Consider the following 22,506-nt stretch of genomic DNA (forward strand, 5'->3'; position numbering starts at 1 on the left):
AGTGAGGGAGTGGAGTGGTGGGGAGATGGGGGAGTGGAGGAGGAGGGTCGAGGGGGTCGAGGAGGATGAAGGAGTGGATGAGGAGAATGAAGAAGAGCTGGAAGGGAAGGAGGGAGGGGCAGAAGGAGTGGAGGAAGTTAGAAGGGAAGGTGGTTCCTGGCTGGCTGGCTGACAGCTGACAGCGGCGGCGGCGGTGGTGGTGACAGTTTGACAGGTGATAGCTGATAGAGTGGAGGAAGGAAGGAGCGACGACGAGGTGGATGAGATGGATGCGGTGGATGAGGTCGATGAGCTGGATATCGACGGCGTGGATGCGGCTGTGGCTGTGGTAATCGTCGTATTCATTCATTCCCTGGTAACCCATCATCGTCAGTAATCAATCAATCATCATCATCGTCGTCGGGTCGGGTTCTCTGGTAACAGCCCAGCCCAGCCCAGTCTACTGGTAGTATACTATACCACCTGCATCGTGTAATCAATCAATCGACCAGCCCTCCTCATGGTAACCGTCGCTACTCAACCACCCTCCCTCCCTCATGGTAACCGTCGATATCCTGTGCTGTGCTGCTGTGGTATGTGTGTATACAGCAGGGTAGCCGGGGACGACGACGAGGGTGTGCGTGTGGTGTATAGCCGCGGATAATTGGGAGATGGGTAGAGGCTGTCGATGTAGTCGTCGATGGAGTCGTCGATGCCGGTATGGATATCTACATCTACATCTACAATCTTGCATGTGTATGCGCATTCGTATGGGTATGTCTGATCTCTGCCGCCCATGACGACAATCATTTTTATGCCTCCGTATACTTTCTCTCCTCTATAGCCGATACTATACCCATACTACTATAGTTCATAAGCAGCCTCATCCCAATTCATCCATCCCCATCCGCCATCCGCCATCCGCCCTCCGCATCTCCATTCCCATACATGCCGCATCCGTCCCCTCCAATCTCTCTCTCTCTCTCTGCTCCCCGCCCCCCGGCCCTTCATAACTTCACATTTCACACTTCACAACGTCACTCTCCACCTTCATACTTCATACTTCATACTTCACCCTCCTCCACTTTCATACTTCACCCCCACCCATCACCCTCACCCTTCATCTCCCTCCAATTGGCAAAAAAACTGCATACTACATAACCCAAACTCTATACGCAACTACCTACCAGCTGCCACCCGTCAAAAAGAGATGAGACGACAGCTCGACACGAGACGATCTGCGCTGCATCAGCTCTCCATTGCGAATCTTCCTGTGCACCTCCCTGCCCATCCTACTCTGCATCTCACTATACATCCTCTTGTGCGCACTACTATATAGCCGTGCATCCTGTGCATCCTGTGCACCCTGGGCAGCCTATACAGAACTACCGTCCGAAGTATATTCCTCGAAGACGATCCGATCATCATCCTACTCTATTCTCCGCTGCTCATCTTGTCCGTCTTTGGCCATCTTGCAGGTATTCCAATTCCAGCCCCACCATCCCAGGATATATCCCAGGACAGACAGGCATCATCGACAGTGCAGGTACTCTTTTTTTTACCACTCTTTTACCACTCTACATACTCTACAATACTTGACATCCACTCCGACAATCAACAAGGTATACCCTACCAGTCTATACCAGTCTATACCACTCTCTACTACTCTCGACCACTCCCTACCAGTCTATTTATTCCCGTCATCAATATACATCACCCTACAGGGCAGGCACGCGGGATACCACGGTCGATCCCTCCCAGCCGATCACTCGCGACAGCGACAGGCCCTGGCGATACTTTAGCAGCCCTGGGAAATACTTCCAGCCCACTTACCACTCGGACACTTCCACTGTTCCGCTGGGAATACTTACAACCAACCCACTCCACTCCACTCAAAGCCAACCCACAACTCTCTCCAGCCCACTCTGCAGCCCAACTGCATGAAGTGACGCCCCTTCCCTACCTTCCCTACCTTCCCGACACTCAAAACGTCCAAGTCCAAGCCTTACAGAGCAAGCACATGCAGTAAATACTGCAACTGCACATATACACATATAACCACCGAAATAAGACGCCAGTGCAGTAGTCAGTACCATACATTACCACGCACGCCGTCCCGTCCGTCTGTCTAGACCCAGCCCGCCCGCGCCTCTTATCAACTACTTGCGCCCGCCGCTCTTTCCCAGAAACTCGAAATTCTTCCGTCAGTCAGTCTTCACACCAACAGCTCGACTCTCTCCCTTCAACGAAACATCACTTCCGAACTTCACATTCGCCTCCCCCGCCTCGCGTCCAATTCACCTTCACCATCGAATACGATCACCCCTCTCGACTTCCTCCATCTGCCGACGCCGCGCCGGCCAAGTTCCGTAGGATCGAAACCCGCCAGATCGCCGGGTCAGGAAAGTGGATAAGCCCAGCCGCGGCACTACTCGGTCCAGGCCCCGCCCACGAAACCAACCCTCTTCGTCACCCGGCCCTGCCCAGTCCATCATCCGTAAGCCTGGGGCAAAAGAAATCACGCTGACGATATACAACACTATTCACACCCACCACCGTTCTCCGCCCTCCGTCTCTCTGTCTGTCGCCCGCCACCATCCACCACCACCCGTCCACCACACCACCGCGATCTACATAATAAGGTGCTGAGAGGGCGCCCGCCGCAACCTTCACACGACGGTGCGATAGCGACTGTACGAGTACTGTGCTGTCCGTACTGTACTGTATACACTCGACACACATACGATACGATACGCACGAGACAACAACGAGAATACCACTCCCTCACACCCGCTGGCTGGCCTTAGCGACGACGAGTGAGACAGGTGTGCACACCCAAACCAGGACTCGACGCTCTGCCTGAGCAGCAGACAACAACACATACACACACAACGAGCAGCAGTCATGACTTCCATAGTAAGCCAGCCCATACCGTCTCCCTTTCCCTGCATATCCAGCCCGCCTTCACTTTTGCGATCTTCAACCCCCACATCCACATACCCCCGTACCTCTCCCTCACTCAACCCTCCCCCTTTACAAATTCCAAACCACAGCCAGACCTCAGCCAGATCTCAACTAACCCTCTCTCTCTCCAGCTCTGCCTTGCGCACTACTGCGACACCCACGGCCCAACCCCCCTAATGGTGACCGAAGAGCTCCCCGTCCCCTGCACAACCTGCCTCGACCCCCCCACCTACCCCGACACCCCCCTCCCCTCCGCCTCTCTCTCCCGCAACCCCTCCGGCTCCTTCAGCTCCCCAACAACATCCATCCAGCTCTCGCGCCCTCACCCCCCCTCACCCACCCCCTCCACCCCGCCCGCCTCCCCCCGCATGGCACCACGCATCCACCGCCGCGACTCCTCCTTCCGAAAAACCTACGACGAAGCAGATCGCAAGCGCGCTATCCCCTGCGAAAACTGCGCCCTCACCCTCCCCCGCAAAGTCTCCCCCTCACCCTCAGCATCCGCCTCGAATTCCCCCTCCATACCCCCACCCCCCGCAGACGACTCCACCTCCCCCATCCTCCGAACTCGCAAACCCTTCGCACTCATCTCCTCCGCCTCCTCAACACCAAAACACTCCCCCTCCGACTCCGACGAACCGGACGCCCCCCCCGGCCCTGCGCTCTCGCGCCGCAGACGGTCCATTCCGCGCTCGGTGGCATCAGCGGGTGATTCTCAGAAACATACGCATTACCTCGACTACACATCCTCTCACGACCCGTCTTCCGCGACGACATTCTCCCTCCTCCGCGCTGCGTGCCTGCGCACCTTATCCTGCGAGACGCTCCCGCCTTCCTCGCCTACCCCACAACCCGCCGGTGGCCCACTATTCTTCGGCGACCCCCTAGCCGGGTATACAACCGCCTTCCTCTTTCGCATACCAGATCCCTGGGCGAGGGGTCGGAGACGCGTGTATGCGTTTTTATGTCTCAGCGTCCTAAGCGAGCGCAAAGCCATGCGTGTCTTCGGCTTCCTCGCCGGCGCATTCAGGGAGTTAGCAGGATGGATACAAGGCCTCGCCGAGGCGGGGAACTCGGAGAGTGGTATCGCTGAGGGGATTGATGAGGAAGGCGGTGGTGGTGGTGGTGCTGGTAACAGAGGAAGAGAGGGAGAGCCGAGGATACGGAGTAGTTTCCTCGGGAGTAGGGGGGATGAGAGGGGGAGGGGGGTGAGGGCAAGGGGGTTGGCGGAGGTTGTGGGGAAGCCGGACTTTTTTATCGAGTTGCATGTTAGGTTTGTGGCGTTGGCGGCGCAGTTGAGGTTTTTGGTTGAGGGGGGGCAGGGGTGAGAGGTGCCTGCCCACCTACCGATACCGATACGGACTGCTGTGATCTGCTTCTACGAGAGATGAGATGGCTGAGGTGGATGAGGATGAGGGAAGAGATGGAAGAGATGAGAAGAGACGACACGACCTCAACGCATCAACGAGCGATTAGATTCTCCCGTTCGAATCGGGACGGAAGAGAGTGAGAGAAAGAGAGAAAGTGTGTATTTTTATATGTACGGAAACCGGAAACCGGAAAACGGGCAGCATGGGGAACTGAGATGGACTGAAATGATCTGAGCTGGGGGGAATATTATAGACACAAGGCCATTGCTCCGCCTTCGGTATGGGTTTTTTTGTTTGGCATTTGGGATTTGTTTGGTTTTTGGCGCGCGGGGGAGCGAGAGCGGGTGTTGTTTTAAAAGGGGGGGGGGGTGATACCTGGGGGTTGGGGGTGGGATGGGATAGGATGGGATGGGATGATTAGATGTGGAGTGGAGTGGACGTGTATTATATGTGTTTATGGGTTATGGTGATGAGTGTTTATATATGGAATCGAAGGTTTTACAGGTCAAGCTTTTTTTGACTAGTCTGCTCTCCTCTGCTTGTCTATGCTTGCTTGCTTTCTTGTGCACACTCATGAACAGCAGCTATGGTTGGTAGAGGAAATGGGAAATGTATATTTGTTCACTCTCTGCTTTATCTGCTCGCGTGTTTGGTAGGTTGGTAGGGGATGGGATATGAGCTGTGATGTGAGAAAGCAAAAAAATAAATAAAAATAAAAACATAGAACAGTAGGTATTCACTGGTAGTAACCCACCCAACTACTAATCCACCGATCTCAAGTTTGTGTATGGCAGACCTACAAGCAACCACTTGCTTTTTACTTCGGTCGGTGACATAGTGCGGGAGCGTCGCCGCCTTAAGTTTTTGATGCTCTCACGATAATCCAGTTATCACCCTCAGTTCCGTGATAGCGACTACGTTAACAACATAAGATGTAGGTCCCTTATTAAGACGCGATGGACGTAACGCACTGCGACTTTAGATAGCTATAGAGAGTTTGGGTGATCTAGGTGAGCGGGGTGAGCAGGGTGATTAAGGGTAAGTAAGGGTGAGCGCAGGTGAGGCTTGAAAGTAGTATAAAGACAGACTCCCTATTACCTTTACTTTTTATAGTCTGCTATCTATAACATTCTCAACTCCTTTATAAGGACCTACTTCCTGCTATAATAGGACAGACGGTAATGTCTAGACAGGATTATCTTAATCTAGTAAAGAAGCAAGGGCTTTTTATGCAGTGCTTACCTAATGAACAGAAAGTGAAGAACTAGGTTAAATAGCGTTGTCTTAGCAATGCTGCTAAAAACAAGCATAAGGAAGTAGCAAATTTTGACTTAACCAAAGAGTGTAACCTTGACATATTATATTGTTCCTAATGGATATGCAAGGAAACAAGCTGTTAATAGGATTTAGAGATATAAGGACCTGCTTCATCTAATCTAGAGTTGAATCCATCCGCTCACTATAGTCTTTAAATGAGCCCTAATTGTCTTCTGGTTTATTGTCAACACCTGCCCTTATAGCACACTATCTTATTTTCCTAAACAACACATTCTTCGTTGGATCAGCCACTACATTAACCTCAAAGAGAATGTTCTTCGGCCTCCCCACCGCTCCTTCCTCAAACTTAATTTCATAGTGTCTGAGTATATAGACAAGTATAATCTTGATCTGGTTACTAGCAAAAAACCTCCCTGGACAGGCATCATTTCCAAGCCCAAACTGCATAGAATCAAACGACGGGCTCGCAAACTGGTATTTATTAGTATCCTCAGGTTTACTACGCAACTTGTAGAAGCGGAATCCATCAAAGGAAAGTGGATCACCCCAAGAGGGGGGCGATTCCTCGAGGATGTTGGTGTTACATTGGACGATTGTGCCGCTAGGGATATGAAAGCCGTTAGAGAGTTTCACAGGTACGAGAGCTTTTCGCTGGAAAGTAGCTACACAACGCGAAACAAGAAGGTCAGTTAAATAACCTCTCGTGGGGTCTATAGATCCTTATTGAAACTCACCGATCGATGGCGGATTATGCCTCTGACTTTCTTTCATGAAACTATCCAGCCGCCTCAACTGCGTCAAACACTGTTTTGTGAAGGTCCCGCCACTCATTTTCAATACATTTTCGATTTCTTCTCTCAAAGGCTCGACATATTCCGGCCTTGCCGCCAGATCATAAATCGCATGAATGACGGCCATCCTAGTCGTGTGAATCGCAGCTGTTGCCGCCAACATCTGCAAGTTCGCCTGCTCCTTCGTATCCACAGTCTTGTCTCCTGATTTCCTTGCGCGGTCCTGAATCCACTGGATCATATCATTCGGCTTGACATACTTGTCTCCTTGACGCGATTCTTCTTCCGCTCGAGATTTGAGGACGGGAAGCAGAAGAGTGTGTGCAAAGGCATGGTCAGATCGTATGCGGCGGACCTCAGGGATGAAGTATTGGGCCACAGGTCGCAAGATTGGTTTCCAGGTCTTGAGTTTCTCTCCGCCAATCATAACGTCAGCTGCGAAGGTGGTTGTACAGTTAAGCCATTCCTTGTTTCGGTTGAGTGCTGGACCAACAAAAATTAGAGCGGAGGCTTGGGCGACGATGTGAGGAAGCTTGTCGTTAAGGTTGATGGGTGTCCAATCTGTTCCCCAGTTAGCTATGGACCAAAGATTGAATTATGCATAATGTTGGTTGGCATGCCTTCGCAGTCTGGGAATTGGGTCTGGAAGCAATATTTTACCTCGTCTGCAACGTCCACAACGAATGTGCCTAGAAGTTGGCACTGTATTAGTTAATTCCTAGCAAGAACCATATCTTGGGAAGAGCCAGAGAGTGTTGCTAATGGTATAGGTAGTGTAAAAACACAACTTCACAAACCTAGATGTCGATTGAGATCAATTTTGATCGAGTTCAGTCCTGTTTGGCTTTCGTGGTCTATCGTTGTGTATTCACCTAAAAGCCGCTACGAATACAACACTCAAGTCAGCCATAAGATCTAAAAATGGCCCTCATGTGAAGAACATAAATTGGGCTCTAACATCTGTAGTTGCCTTCATTCCACTCATTTCATGTCGTGGATAGCCCTTGAGCTCATTTGCAAAGCTTCGGGGAAGGAATAAACGCGGTCCATCTGGTGTCATGACTTGAAAAATTGATGCTGGGAACTAAGAAAACGAAATGTGAGCTGCAATCCACATTTGTTAGAGAATCATCGAAAACCTTATCATAGCCCTCTCGAAGGAGCGTATCGGCTTCGTGGACGTATTTTGCTTTCATCTTACTCATGTCTCTATCCTCCACGCCCACGAATGGCACATTAAATGATTTGGTGGGTCTTAAAATCATCGATAGCAGAGCGACCAAGATGAGGAGCCCGCCAGTAGCTAATGGCGCTGGCGCAAAGAGAGCATCAAAATATGACCCCATCTCTGGAGCCTTTGAGCGTCAATTTCTGAAGTACTGCAACTTGCAAATTATTGTCTATTCAAGTAAAGTAGAATTTCAAACAGCTGCGCAGATATTTTCAATACAAGTATGTCATTAACATAAAGGCAAGCAAATTTATCAACTTTCAAAAGAATTGTTATTGAAGAGATCAAACCCTATGCATACACTAGTATCACGCGCATTTTCTCGAGAGAGTTAGCACCTTCCCTAAGTAAGCATCGAAATTCTAAAACCCTTGCTAGGACAATTAAATCGGTAACGTGACATTTCATGGTGACATACCTTGTGGATCATTCACATCATAGCGACGGTAGGTATTAGCCACAGCAACATAATACGAGGCTTAATGTCCAAATAAATGTAACTATCGTATCTTTATCGCGCGATCGTTAACAATGCTACCTTGTCATGTCACCATATAACCTCATTCTGTCAGTAATGCCCCTGTCAAAATAAACTTCGGGCTTTTGTAACCTAATAGGTCTGATACGTTCCTTTGTTGACTCGAGAGTTCCCCCTGAAGATGGTAGCCAAGAGGGGTAGACGCCATTTCTCCGGTGGCACAGCGTCTTCTCCTTATTGCTCTGACTGAGTAGGGTTTCAATCCTACGATGGTCAGATTTGGTGAAAGTTTGGAGATGATGGGTTTTGTATAAAGTATAGAATAAGATAATTTTCTTTATTTTCTTCCTTCCAGTTCGCCAGCAAATTCTCTGTTACAATCTAAATCCACTCCAACTCCTGTCACGAAATTTTCGAAGTCCCATTCCCACTGCCCAATATGACTCCAGATATTACCTATAGCACCAGGGTTGATCATGACCCTATCGAGGAGCGAAAGTCTTTGATCAAGAGACTCGTTAATCAGAAAGTCCTAGTGCCAGATATTCTGACGCTGCTGCCCAGTTGGCGATGTAATTTACAGCCAGATATTGACTCTACCAATGAAGAGATTGATGTGTGGTTGAGGACGTACATCTCACGGTGGAGCACAAAAACATTCTACGGATGCTGACCATTATTCTAGCCTCAATGTATCTGAAAAGAAGAAAGCTAAGCATCGAGCACGGGGGAATTATGCATTGCTCACTGCTGTATACTATCCTGACTGCACAAGAGATAAAATGCTGGTTTTGACGCAATTCTTGTATTGGGTTGGTACATCGAAGCGCAACCCCTCTTAATGTTTATAGCTAACACTCAGATATAGATATTCTTCTGGGACGATGGTACTTTGGCCAACATCTTGACAAGGAGATCTTTATTAATGCATATATTCTAGAGATTGATACTGGTGGGGAGCTAACAGATGATAAAACCGGTACACTGCTATGCTGCGAAGAGACTAATAAATGCATCGAAGACTGCCTTGGTCCCAATCCAAATTACGAAGTGCCACCAAACTCCAGAGGCACAGTGGAGATGTTCTATCCTATTCTTGCAGAGCTTCGCGCCGGCTTAGGGCCAGGTAAGTAAAGTGAATCAAGTTTTAGGATTAACGTCTAACCCTGTTTAGTTTCGACAGAGCGATTGCGGAAAGAGCTCCACGACTATGTCAACGGCGTGGCAAACCAACAGGAAGTCCGTCAGGGTGAAAAACTCCCAAATCCTTGGGATCACTTCAAGATGAGAAGCGATGATGTTGGGGTCATCCCAAGTATTACACAGAATGAGTCCGTCTCTTTGCAAGTTGGACTGTGATGGCTAAACTAACTTGATCTTAGATTCGCAATGGAGTTTGAGCTCCCAGCCTGGGTTCATAAACATGAATCGATTCAGGTCATTATACAGGAGTGTACCAAGTTAACAACATTGTGAGGCATCCACTGCGCCCACTAGGCATATTATGAAGCATGTATTAATCCCTTCCAAGACTGAATGAAGTCCTCTCCCTTCAAAAGGAATTTGTAAGCCTGTCCCTTCTGAAAGAAGATATACCTCAGCCACGGACTTTCGCTAACAGTATACAGCGTGTGGGGCAGCTCGAAAACCTAGTAATACTCTTCATGAACGAATATAACCTCAATTTGCAACTGGCAGTTGACAAAGTTCTCTCACTTATCAGGGAGCATTACGATATTTGCACAGCAGCTGAAGCTCGTCTACCCTTCACAGGAAACAAAAAGCTCGATGCCGATATTCTAGAATATGTGCAGGGATGTAAAGATCTTGCCGTCGGGACCGCGTACTGGAGGTAAGTCTCATAGCTCTTTGCCTTCTAGGATAATAAATTTTCGACTCCCAACGCTAATTAGTTGTTTTCTCCACAGCTATCATTGCGAGAGGTACTTTAAGAAAACCCAAGTCAATAAGAGGAGAGAAGTTTTGCTTGATTTGTCGTATGAGTAGGTTTGATAAACCAACTTTAGATGTTAGATATAAATTGCAGTCTTTCCTTCCGATGCTCATTGTATCTGCCGTATTGCCTTCGGCATGGCAAACTTAAAGATCAAATATAAATTTAATATAGCTACGATACATGATTCAAATTTCTTTTGGCATTTTAAATTGCTCTTTTCTTACGACTTTAGTTCGCAATCTGTGGCCGAGATGCCTCTCGTCACCGCGTTCATCGATATAATCGAATATGGACTAAGCATCGTCAACTAAGGCACAAAGAACTGCATCTGTTGATATTTTGTCTAATAGGTGGAATTATCTGGCTATAAGTCAATGAATGCATCAACATTTCAAAATTAGACTTGGATTATTTCTTGCCTTTTATAGTGATCTGATCATACGGTTTAGATCTCAACGACGAGCTATCACTTTGCCTGCTTTATCATTTACTTGCCATTTATTACTTTGATTTTGATAAGAATGTCTGCAAAATGGATAGTTCCATGAGGCAAATATGAATGAAAGACTCTTTATGTAATGTATAAATCAAGGTGTATTTCACCGTGAAAAGTGTCCTATCTACTAAGCTGGTACCTCTAACACTCCTACATGAAGCACCTCCTCAATCGTAGGAGCAGCTTGGAGAGGCTCAAGAACACGAGTTTGATCAAGATGAACACTTCCATACCTAAGGTAGGCAGCAAAAGTTCCAGGTTCATTATCGGCGTGATGGTTCTTTGGGTCGTCCCATAAGTCAGCCAAAAAGGAGCTTAACGCACCAGGCGGCCCATGAGACAGCTTCATGGTGGAAGTATTCGCCAGCATATCATCCACAAATTTCTCCGCCTCGAGATATTTTTCATCATGCACACCATCACGCCTCGTGGCAAGGAGATCAAATTGCTTGATGCCATTCCAGCCAGTCATCATCTGGAAATAGTATGTCTCCTGCATAGCCGGCACAAGAAACATGTTCTCTCGGTAGTATTTTGGGCCATCGAAACCATCAGCAGGGTCAACCAGTTTGCGAAGTCTCTCAAAGCAAAGGAAATGCGCCAAGTAGTCACTAAAGGCTTCCATTAATACCCCAAGATCTGGGCAATTTAGCTTGTCTACCGGAGGCGATAGGAGAGGTAAGTGGCGGAGTAGCGGATGAGCATGAAACCCTTTGCTTTCCGTGACACCTTCCCAGAGGGCAACATAAATATCATGCCACCGTTTTATGAAACCGTTTCCTCGCTTAGCAGCAATGAAGCCATTCAACATCGCGTCAACACCGGGTCGGATCTCGATGACAAAACCGGCCATTTGATATGGCGTGTTTGTATCCTCAATTGTTTTCCAGCAGATATCGTCGATGTGTCTGAAGAGGAAAGTGCCGGCGTCCATCCAGACTCCTCCATAGAGATAAAGAAGAGGGAGGCGGATCAAGTCTGCTGAGTGGGGACCGACGTGAGGACCACTCATAGTGTGCTCATTGAAAGCAGCTGGAAAGAAGGAAGAATCGATGATGTGGGAAATGTTGGTAGCAGATCCGGGGACACGATCGAGAATGTGGACAGTCCATTCAGGTCCGAGTCGACGCACCCAGTTGATCACATTTCGCTGGACCCAGGGAGACATTTGCGAGAAGCCTGAATGCCAAAATGCCCACACATTTTTGTCAGAGGTGATTGGATGAGGTGTTTGAAGCCATGCAGTAATCTCTTGGTCGGATCGTATATCGAGCCTTGAAGAAGGTACCAGAACTAGATCTGAGCTTTTAAGTGATTGGGGTGTTAACGGTGTTGATGTTGTTGATGTTGTCGATGACTCTAGCTCGCTTGTTGATACCATGTCGGGATTGGTAAGGTCCCCAGTCAATTCCTGTGTACGAGGCATCTTAGATAAAATTTGGTATAGGATAGAAAGCAGACGATATTTGCTCCAAAAATAGTTATCGTATATATTTCCGTGACTTTTCTATGATACTGCGTATTAACTTTATATCCTAACTATAGGCGCAGTCACCTTCAAGTACCACAAGGCATGTTTTAGTACGGATTAGGATTTGTAGTGCTTCTATGATGAATTGTTTGTGGACTAGTTGGCGAAGGAGACGTTTCTATTCATGGGGTTAAGGTGTCTCCTTGTACGGACTAGATGATGTAACGTTATCTAAACTTGTGATGCATGAATTCTCAATTTATCATCGTCTACGACCCTTCAGGGGAACTGCGTGCTAGTGCACCTAGGAGCTATGACAGTGGATACCCTAATATACTATGAAGTGTCCGTTCGTATTGGCTCAGGCTTGGGTCGTGGTAAGTACCTATATGCAGCCACTGAATTCTATCACAGCTGAAGCTGAGGGATTTCGGTTCGTCAAGGTTTTCTGAGGAAACCCCCCGAGCTCTATAATTAGTATACGTAGCCCCCTTAGGTAGTGTGGTAATTCAATTTTATCTTATATACTGTAATGTTGAGCTTTCTGACCGCTACGCCAAAAACCAGAAGTTCCGGTCACTAGAGACGCCCTACAATTTGTCTGCGTCCTCATATTCTGGTACTTCAACAAATCGGTTGCATGTCGTTTTGTACCTCTCTGTTGATAAACGAACTCGTTTCGATTGATTCGGTCATGACGTCAACTCTGACTTTCGGTTTGCCTTCATAAGAAATGAGAGTGAGGGGCGAAGAAAGGGAGGCCAAGGTGTTAAGGGAACCTTTGTTTTCTCAAGGAAAGAGGGGATACAGGAAACGTGTGATGCACGGATGCACGAATACATTGGCACGTGGTATACACACGTGGTTTACATGTAGGACAGCGTGATTTCCGACTGCGCGAACCAAACGTAGAATTAATGGGACTACGGCCTTTACCTATGCCGTGGTGTTTTATGTGTGTTATGTGTGCGTGTTGCTCCTCAATAGGACGGTAATAAACGATGATGCCGATGAGCACGAGGGGGTATGCACACGTATCATCGTTCCTAACGCTCATGGGCCATTCACACTGTTCATGCCAGTTTAGGCAGCAGTTTTCACTTGAGCTTGAAAATGAGACAATCCTCGTGCAAACCCAAATAACACGGGATGACGCTTTACCCAGCACTGTATCACACACCATATGTAGAAGTATAGGCGCTGTCCCTAGACTTTACTATATTGTTCACAGCTTCAAATTCGACTATGATGAAGCACATGTTTAGTTTAAATTTGCATGTCTGGCGTTTGGATGCTTGCGCGACCTGTAAGGTAGTGAAATTTAAATAAGTTAGGTATGTGATCTTGGGATCCAGGTGCGCACGAACTAACCATGGATAAGGTATATGTACAGTACAGCAAAACAGCGACTCACGAAACACCTAGAAAAGTGCAAGGTATTGAGCGACAAATTCTATGCGACAAACTCAGATAAGCTTAGCATAGTGAGGTCAATCCATCCTGCAAGTATTTAAATGTTCTTGGACCCCCTCCCTAGACAAAGTGTGCAATGCCACCTTTTGCTCTCGTATTTACTGGGCTCCGCTAGTCCACTATCTAAGCTCATTCGACAACGCTGTCCGGCGCTTATTTAAGACCGCTAAAATTAACCTGCGACTTTTTAACCTTCATACTCAAATACCAAAAATACTCAAAAGTCAATGGCGACTTTCCATCCCTTCCCCCGCCTTACCCTCGAACTACGCATCCAGATCTGGGGATTCGCGACGGAGGATCGAGTTCTTAGAGTCAGAAAAACATGGAATCACAACCAAGGTTATTGGTCTCCCACTGCAGTACCAGCTGTAACCAGAGCATGTTCGGAATCCCGCGAACATTGCAGCTACCGAAAAGCCTTTATCATTAACTCGTCTCCACGCTACATTTGGGCGAACTTTGATTGCGACGTTATACAGATGAGAAGCAGACTACTAGCAGACAAAAATATCCTGGAAAGAGATGAGGTTAGGCATTTAAGGATTGAGTTAGTGAATGAACAGGGGTTGGATGAGTCAGAATTTTTCTACCACAACCACGTTCACAAACTCCCCGATTTCCCTAAGCTAGAGAGCTTTAATCTCTTAGTGAGTGATGGGTTGTGGCCGCAGTGGACAGACTTTATTAAAGAGACGTACTGGGGAGCGTGTCCAAGGAGGAATGTTCGGATTGTGGATAGGAGGACAGGGGAGTGGATTGATGAGGAGACGAGCGGGGCGTACCATGACTACCGTGATAGTAATGGGGGGAAAAACGATAATTATACGAGGGTGGTGGATGATGAGGAAGAGGAGGAGGGGAGGATGGAAGCGATGAAACGGCTTCAGATACCCCTGCCGCGGATTGATTTGGATTATTGATAGTACCGATACTATCACTGTAACGATCATTCAATAGCACTGTAACTCTAGTGGCAATATCAAGTGGGCGATATCGACCAAGTTGAGTTGCTTCTCGAAAGTGTCGTGTTTCTGCTTCGGCAGTGGCTTTGTGAAGCCGTCTGCTATCATCTGGGAGGTCGAGACCCAGCTGATCTTGATATTTCCTAGCTGGACCTGTTCCCGTAGCCAATGTCCATGAATATAAAACGTGGCGTAGCTTTGTAAGCAGCTTGATCGATGATTGATTCATGAGCCGGACTGTCTGTAGGTTGTCGCAGCTGATTGTAGAGTCCTCGTTTAGTTCTAGTTCAACCTGCTTGAATAGTCTCTTCCACTATATCAGCTGTGTAGCTGCGTCTGAAGCTGCCAGAAGCTCTGATTCTGCATTGGTTCTAAACTTATTTGATTTCCAGTCCACTGATCCTCGGAATAACTTGAACAGGAAGCCTTGAGTGCTTTTCCTATCTGGATGGTCTGCGAAGGAAGCGTCTGTAGCTGTCTCAAGTAATTTCTGTGTTCCTCGTACTATTCTGAGACCTGGTCCTGGGTCTTTTCCTGATTCTGGTCTGATACCAGGCGGCTCCACCCCCTTAGGAAGTACGATGCTCTCTCCAGAATAGGGGTCTTCCTGATACGTCTGCCAGTGAGGATATTGCCTTCATCGACATCTAATCCAATCTCTCTCTGTACATGAATAGGGTTATCCTGGCTGTCTGTCTGGGTTTCGTGAATCGTCATCCCTAACGTTGGGTCAGGTGTAGCTATAGGGGTCGGAAACTGATTCTCATTTGGAAGTTCATATTCTGCTTCAATGTCCACCCCCTTAGCTAAGGCAGTAGCTGAGTCCGCTGGCCTAGCTGAGCCCGCTGTTTGTAGCTGCACTAGACGAGGGGCAAACACAATTGTGTCACCAATTTCGCTGTCGATGTCCACCCCATCAGCAAAGACAGCGGCTAAGTCCGCTGCTTGCAGCTGCTCTGAGCGAGGCATGCACACATAGCCCACTCCATGACCTGCTCTCGATTTACATTTCCCATGTTTGATTTGGCACAGCTGGCCCCGATTCGGCCTGTATCATTCTTTGCAGTGACTTCTACAATTATAGCACAATTAAGTTGGCGCATCTAATCCGCCACCTTCGGGTCTTTCTGCGCTTCCTAAAAATTTCCTTCATCCGAGAGTAGAGGTGCCTATCTTCTTCTTTCCATTTTCCACCGCCGGGGAAAACGACCCTCCGTAATCTGTTGACCCAGGGGATCAACCGTTCATGATATGGCGTGAAGTATATTCTGTTGCCCTCTGACGAAATATCTCTTCGTCTGCCACAGTGCCTAATTTCAACTTTGCCAGTTCTTCCATATGCACATAGTTCCAATTATCAAACTGTGGAACAACAAGCTTATTTAGGTAGCTAACTCGCTTATAAAATACGTTACTAGAATATCTAAAACTTAATAGTTAACGTATTTTATAAGCAAGTTAGCTACCTAAACTAGTTAGCTACTAAAACACTAAATTTAACTATTACTACCTACTTCTATACTACTACCCTATATAATGACCCTTATTTAATTATAATTAAATCCTTATGCCTCTTATATATATAGGAGTTATAGCCTATAATACTATATAAGCTATAGTTCTTCTATTAGCCCTTAGAGCCTACCTACTAACTACTCTTACTTACTACCTCTATATAGACTTAAGCTTTAACTTTAGCACTTTAAACAATATCCTCTCCCTCTTATATAGAGAGACTACTCCCTTACATTATATACCTCTTACGCTTCCTTTCCCTCCTCTTTTTCTATTTATTTGCTACTTATAGAGCCTTAACTTCTACCTTAAGTAGAATAGTAGAATGTATTATAACTTATACCCCCTTAATAAGGTAGCTAATAGCATTATTAATTAAGGTAGGAGAGCTATTCTAATGTTATATAACATAGTTCTTAATATGCTCTATTTAAAAATTAAGCTCCCTTATAGTTTAAGGAGTCTTTAAAGTCTAATTATTACTCTTAACTATAGAAGGGGTTAAAGTCCTTAAGTGTAGATTTAAGTAAGAGAGGACACTCTATAGCTTCTATAGAACTAGCCCTATTACTTAGAATCTACTCTTAATGTTCTACTCTATAAATGTAGCTTTAAATGCTTCTTTAAATGTAGAGAGAAACTTAAGTTTTATAATATAGTTTAGCCTATTCTATATAAAGGTTTTAATCTAACGTCTATATAAAAGCTTTAATAGAGTAAAGTAACTTACGTTAAGTAGCTAAAGAATGTATAAGGAGTATAGTAGTATATAGAGGGTAATTATCTCCTATTCTATATAGTAGTGCTAAAATTAAGCTAAGAGGTAGCTCTTATATCTATTAAGAATAAGAAGGTAATAGGTTCTAATTAAACGACTGTTTATATGTTAATTAAAGTGTTAAATCTACTTATACCTAATTAAATTTAAAGTCTACCTATTCTTACTTAGCATAATCACCTAATTGTCTAATAATCCTAAGTCCTTATACTAAGTAGAGAGGTGATTCTATGCCTTAAAAATAATAAACAGTAGGAGTGCCTATCTATATAAATTAACACCTTAGATAATTAACACCTATTCCCTATTTCTTAGCTATATAGTCTTTAGACAACTCTTTACTTCTAAGCTTATAACTACCTTTATAGTAGCAATAACTCCTATTATAAAACCTACTTTATTAAAGTTATAGATATCCTACTCTAAGATGCTATACTTTATAACTATGTTTTGTATAAGAGAGAACTACTCTTAAATTATCTTAAGATCTTTACATTTTGCTCGTTTATAATTATACTTCTAGCTAAACTTTACTTTGATTTCTATACAACGCTTTATAAAGTTAGTAGTCTAATTCTTCTTAATAGGGCTCTTGCCTTGTTTAGAGAGTAGAAGATCTACCATTTCTTATACACCCTATAGCTAGGGTAGAAATCTATGTAAATCTAGGTTAAGGATATACTAAATAAGAGCTAACTCTTTATATAGAGTTAACTTCTATATGTTAGGGGTAGAGTTGCGTTAAGAGGTCATTCTATTTATTCTATTAGTAAGGGTGCTATGTAACACGTTATATAATAATGTAGTAGCTTAGACACTCTTAAATTAATGTTCCTTTAGTGCTTAAATAGCTAATAGTATTCTACCCTCTTAATTAGAGGATTAGGCTTATGTTAGTTGTAGCATATTAACTTTTGTTAAGTTAACGCGTTTTAGTGTTTTAGTAGCTAACTCGTTTAGGTAGCTAACTCACTTATGAAATACGTTATAGGTAATAGAGTATATTAATGTATTATTATTTCTCTTTTAATGAAGTTATTTAGAATGTTTATTATTATTTATATGTACTTCTATGTTAGTAATAGCATAGTAATTATTACAATTTATTGACCATTTGTACTTTTACATATAATTTACTATGTAAAGATACCTGCAAATTTAGCCCTGGTTGCGCGCACTTGCTTCTAGTGCGCGCACTTGCTTCCACCCACGGTTATATTCAGACATAGATATACAGGGTACTGTTTCGCTATCCGTGTCCTACTCCCAGCCATATTGTTGGGTTGGAGGCCGGGCATGATACCAGCATTAGGCTAGTAGTGTTTAACTTCTAAACTTGATCTACTTCAGCTCGCAAGCATTGGGCAGCTTGTTGGCGTTTCACTTGTTGTACGCATGCATTTGGGATTGGGCATGATTTGACACTCGCCTAAGTTGACACGGGGAGCTTCGGGCTTCCCGCGTCGCGGGGGAATAAGCTCTCTAGAGCGCATCCTACTCTACTGAGTCGGGATCCCGATGGAATGGGATGCGTTCTAAAACGGTACTTTATTGAGTATGAAGAAACATTATGAAACAACCACGGTCTTCATCGCTGGGGATTGATGATGGGAGGCTGACGTGTGGTAGAGTCCTTGCTCATTTCGCTTCCTGGTTGTTGGGGCCAAGTCTTTGTAGGGAGAAAGCTGGGATTCCAGTAATCTACACCCAAAACGTGTGTTATTCTCACGGCTCCCAAAAGTGCAAGCGGCGCCGACTGGTATCACAACGGTCAAAACAGAAAAATAGTATATAGATCAATTAAATTAATTAACTATCTAATGGTTCTACTTGGCTACTTATGGGATTTCTGGGGCACGGCCAAGACCCTGAGTTCTGACAGCTTTTCTCATCAACTGAGCCAATGTCTCACACGGCGCGCCCGCAGGGACACCCAAGCACGGGCGTATTTCCCGGAATCCCCGACAAATCCCCAAATCCCAACTGTGTTTGCAAGGGCTCGTATGCAGTATGCACTGTTCTGGCTGTTATTTACGCGCTGTGCGACCCCGTCCCTTTATTAGTCGTCTGATATTCTGTACAAGGCTGCAGGTAATGCTGTGAGAAGGGACGGCGATGTCGCTGAATCCAGAACTTGCTCCTCTAGCGTGACTTCGGGGGGATCTTTCATGTGCCCCTGATGTACGCGCAGGGTATGGAATGTTTGAAGTTGTAATCCAAGGATAAGGTCTGGAATGGTATAAGACGATGCCAGCGTGTCTATTTCTATTGTCCTTTTTCTATCAAGACGCCTCGTCAAGACGATTTAGCTCATACCTCTATTATTTTCTCAAAAACTCTCTGTTCCTATACGACTAGTGAATCAAGACTCGACTTCCTTCAGACGGCATTTTGCACCTATCAGTTTTCCATTTTTGGTCCTATAATCTGAAACATTGGATAATCATTATATCGCCATGGGAGATTCCAGCCGTTCGAATACAATGTACTTTGACGCGATTCCCCAGATGGAACCAATCGATGGAATGCATTCCCAGCTCTCGGACCAAGATCTCTTGCCAAAAATCGACAGGCTTCGAGAATTAGGAGTCCATGCCGAGCTCTCCGACAAAGATCTCTTGCAAAAAATTGACAAGCTTCGAGAATTAGGAGTTCATGAGTTTGTATCACTTCCTCAGCTTGTTGTGGTTGGCGACCAATCGAGCGGCAAGAGCTCTGTGCTAGAAGCAGTGATGGAATTGCCGCTTCCTCGAAGTGGCACACTTTGCACTAGGTTTGCTACTAATATTACCTTTCAAAGTGCCTCAAAACCAAGAATTACCGTTTCAATCATCCCTGGTCCGTCAAGGTCCGATGAGGAAAAGGAGCAATTGCAGGATTTTAAGAGAGAGTTGACTGTCCTTGATGGCGGTAACTTCTTATCAATTTTGAACGAAGTTAGTGTCTAGAACTCCTGCATACAGATATATTCATAACGTTTTCTAGGCCTGTGACGCTATGGGTGTTCCTAAACCAGAAGAGCTGTTTGATGTCGATGGTAGTAAGAGCAAGCCTACTTTCAGTGAAGACGTCTTCAAGGTAGAGCTTTGCGGTCCAGGCCGTGACAACCTGAGCATTATCGATATTCCAGGGATCTTCAGAACTGAGACGAAAGGGACTACTACGTCCAAAGACATGGCAATGGTGAAGGAAATGGTCAACTATTGGATCAAGGATGAGAGAACAATTATCCTAGCAGTCATTGGTATAAATAATGACGTCGCTACCCAGGAAATACTTTCAGTAAGCAAGGCGAAGGTGTTATGTCTTTGAAATTCAACTATGCTAACACTATATTAGATAGCTAAAAAAGCGGATCCTAAAGGTCTTCGGACATTAGGCATGTAAGTAATGGTTTACTAAAATCATGGAACATCTTTAACAATATTTACTAGCTTAACAAAGCCTGATATAGTCGGTGATGGCGAAGAAGGGAGAGTGTTTGATCTCATAAATGGGAAGCAGCACAAGCTTACACATGGATACCATGTGCTTCGGAATCTTTCACAGAAAGACTTGGATGCTCAGAAAGGCTTGAATGGGCGGAACGACTCCCTCTCTCGTAGAACTAAGGAGCAAGAATTCTTCAACAAGAAGCTTTGGTCAGCACTTCCAAAGAGTCGGGTTGGAGTTGACGAACTGAAAAAACGACTAACAGTTCTGTTGACCGACATGGTCAAAAAAGAGTTCCCTAAGATCAAAAGTCAACTTGCGCAAGACCTGATCCTGGCAAAGAAACAGCTAGCCATGATTGGCACAGAGCGAGCGACACCTCAGCAACAGAGAGTTTACCTTGAGGAAATTGCAGCGAAGTTTAAAGATCTATCCAAGCTCGCACTGGACGCCGATTATCGAGATGAAATCTTTCAAAACGACAAATGTCTCCGATTGCCAACGCTAATAGTGAATCGATACGATCTATTTGAGAAAGAGATTAGAACGAAGGGGCACACTTACAAGTTCGACAACGACGAGGGCAATGGCAGTGGCAATGATGAGGATGAGGATGCGGATGAAGCAATAAGTATCGCCTCTGAAAATGAAAGTGCGACAGACGAAAATGAAAGTGGCAAGGGATATGAAGTTGAACGTTTGAACTCCTTACAACAATTATTTAGAGAAACTACTAATATCAAATATAGCAACACCGAAACCCATAGGTCGGGTTTTCCCTGAACTTGACAATGTTCTTAGCCAAAGCTTCAACATATTAGACGCAGACAAAACCAACATTCTCGACTGGATTAGACGTCAGTACCTGGAATCGAGAGGTTACGGCCTACCAGCGATAGATCTCAGAATCCTGCCTGTGCTTTGGCAAAAACAATCGAGCAATTGGGGTGGTATCACGTTATCCTTCATAAACGATATCATTGTGTACGTACACGATTTTATCTGTCGTCTCTTAAGCATTGTCTGCCCAGAGAGCAAGGTGCGAAACGCGCTACTCTCATTTTTTATGGACGACCTCGTTGCAAAGTACAGCTCCGCCATTAAACACGTCGAGTACATCCTCAAGGTCGAGCACCGCGGCACTCTCCTCACCAAGAACGAGAGCTACAGCACCGCGCTGAACGAGATGCGATATGCCCGCCTAGTCAAAGCCACCAACAATTCAGCAATTCCGACTACAAAATCGAAAGGAGGGGATTATATACCCGTTAAAGCCATCGAGGTCTCCGCCGCTGCCCTCGCAATGTCAAACAGCAACGAAGAGAATGTAGTTCAGGATCACCACGACGTCCTGCACGCATACTACAAGGTTGCAATGAGGCGGTTCGTGGACACTGTGATTGCGCAAGGTATGGACGATTATCTCCTTACGGGAGAGAATAGCCCGATTAAGGTCATCAAGCTATCGTTCACCTCAAAGATGAATGATGACCAGATAAATGATATTGCGGGCGAGGATGCGTTTACGAAGGGGGAGCGACTGGCGTTAGAGCAGAAGATTAAGGCGCTAGAGGAGGGTAAGGAGGAGTTGAATTCCTAAGGATATGTCTTGAATTGTTAAGTAACTTGGTCTTTTTATTATTATTAATTCTGTTAAATATACACTATTTAATGGCTATTATGCTATATTACACACCCCTTAAGGGAAGGGAACAACTAATAATCTAAACAGTCTTTATAGTAAGAACTATTAGGACTTACTAGGGGACTAGATAAGTAATGTTAGGCCTAGTATAATTATTATAAATGAAGTAAAGATTCTATTATATAGTTAGGATAAGGTATATAAGAAGTACTATCTATAGGTTTAAAACTAGTAGAAAGGTTACTAGAGGGCCTAGTAAGTATAGTACTATATAATTGTAACGCTGGGTCTTAAACTATAAGACTCACAGAGGTTTCGTTGCGTTGGTTTACTTAACAGAGGAGGCAGGGGATCAGACACAAAGGCTTTCGTAAAACACGTTACAGTATATAACAGAATACTATATTGAGTTGAGCACGAAGCTCCTATCTAAGAACTATCTATCTACTTATATAGTGGCGTCGTGCTAAAGGGAATAGTTGGAATAGCAGACTCTCTAACTATTCTCACTATTCCTACTAATCCAATCACGTGTGCGTCCTGTAAGAGGTGCCACACTTATTGCAGGTACCGATTCCCATAGGTGCCCTTCTAAGGAGGCACCTTGCTCTACACAGGTGCCTTTCCTAACAGGCACCTTTCTTTTGTCGGGTACCTTCTAAGAAAGGTACCTTTTCCCAAAG

The 22,506-nt window shown here is 45.3% G+C and overlaps 7 protein-coding genes across 7 annotated transcripts; 4 read left to right on the forward strand and 3 right to left on the reverse strand.

Annotated features, from left to right (window-relative positions):
- The first annotated feature begins 987 nt into the window (after positions 1-987).
- Positions 988-4,676, forward strand: VE01_06264 (uncharacterized protein). Its single transcript, XM_018275717.2, has 2 exons — positions 988-2,895; positions 3,075-4,676. The coding sequence occupies exons 1-2, from the start codon at positions 2,884-2,886 to the stop codon at positions 4,269-4,271; spliced, it is 1,209 nt and encodes a 402-aa protein (XP_018128443.2). The 5' UTR covers positions 988-2,883; the 3' UTR covers positions 4,272-4,676.
- Positions 4,677-5,769: 1,093 nt separating this feature from the next.
- VE01_06265 (uncharacterized protein) lies at positions 5,770-7,558 on the reverse strand (the record flags this gene model as incomplete). Its single annotated transcript, XM_059463773.1, has 7 exons — positions 7,522-7,558; positions 7,341-7,466; positions 7,180-7,264; positions 7,003-7,071; positions 6,326-6,943; positions 5,886-6,253; positions 5,770-5,772 (listed from the first exon to the last, which is right to left on the reverse strand). Exons 2-7 carry the CDS (start codon positions 7,440-7,442, stop codon positions 5,770-5,772), a joined length of 1,245 nt encoding a protein of 414 aa, XP_059319520.1. The 5' UTR covers positions 7,443-7,466; positions 7,522-7,558.
- Positions 7,559-8,530: 972 nt separating this feature from the next.
- VE01_06266 (terpene cyclase) lies at positions 8,531-10,359 on the forward strand (the record flags this gene model as incomplete). The annotated part of the gene is made up of 8 exons (XM_018275719.1): positions 8,531-8,721; positions 8,777-8,907; positions 8,960-9,217; positions 9,266-9,422; positions 9,474-9,563; positions 9,623-9,656; positions 9,720-9,943; positions 10,281-10,359. 8 exons carry the CDS (start codon positions 8,531-8,533, stop codon positions 10,357-10,359), a joined length of 1,164 nt encoding a protein of 387 aa, XP_018128441.1.
- A 256-nt stretch (positions 10,360-10,615) lies between these two features.
- On the reverse strand, positions 10,616-11,941 carry VE01_06267 (uncharacterized protein). The gene has a single exon (XM_018275720.2). It carries the CDS (start codon positions 11,923-11,925, stop codon positions 10,672-10,674), a length of 1,254 nt encoding a protein of 417 aa, XP_018128440.2. The 5' UTR covers positions 11,926-11,941; the 3' UTR covers positions 10,616-10,671.
- Positions 11,942-13,543: 1,602 nt separating this feature from the next.
- VE01_06268 (uncharacterized protein) lies at positions 13,544-14,491 on the forward strand. Its single transcript, XM_018275721.2, has one exon. The coding sequence runs from the start codon at positions 13,716-13,718 to the stop codon at positions 14,409-14,411; it is 696 nt and encodes a 231-aa protein (XP_018128449.1). The 5' UTR covers positions 13,544-13,715; the 3' UTR covers positions 14,412-14,491.
- Positions 14,492-14,957: 466 nt separating this feature from the next.
- VE01_06269 (uncharacterized protein) lies at positions 14,958-15,422 on the reverse strand (the record flags this gene model as incomplete). The annotated part of the gene is made up of 1 exon (XM_018275722.1): positions 14,958-15,422. The coding sequence occupies one exon, from the start codon at positions 15,420-15,422 to the stop codon at positions 14,958-14,960; it is 465 nt and encodes a 154-aa protein (XP_018128448.1).
- A 3,780-nt stretch (positions 15,423-19,202) lies between these two features.
- On the forward strand, positions 19,203-21,778 carry VE01_06270 (uncharacterized protein; the record flags this gene model as incomplete). Its single annotated transcript, XM_018275723.1, has 5 exons — positions 19,203-19,682; positions 19,732-20,028; positions 20,086-20,129; positions 20,181-20,875; positions 20,928-21,778. The coding sequence occupies 5 exons, from the start codon at positions 19,203-19,205 to the stop codon at positions 21,776-21,778; spliced, it is 2,367 nt and encodes a 788-aa protein (XP_018128380.1).
- Between the last annotated feature and the right edge of the window lie 728 nt (positions 21,779-22,506).

This window comes from Pseudogymnoascus verrucosus (assembly GCF_001662655.1).
Source record: "Pseudogymnoascus verrucosus strain UAMH 10579 unplaced genomic scaffold scaffold_36, whole genome shotgun sequence".
Lineage (NCBI taxonomy): Eukaryota > Fungi > Ascomycota > Leotiomycetes > Thelebolales > Thelebolaceae > Pseudogymnoascus > Pseudogymnoascus verrucosus.

Coding starts and splice junctions, on each gene's coding strand:
- VE01_06267 (XM_018275720.2), bottom strand. CDS start 11,925: ATGGTATCAACAAGCGAGCTAGAGTCATCGACAACATCAACAACATCA.
- VE01_06268 (XM_018275721.2), top strand. CDS start 13,716: ATGGCGACTTTCCATCCCTTCCCCCGCCTTACCCTCGAACTACGCATC.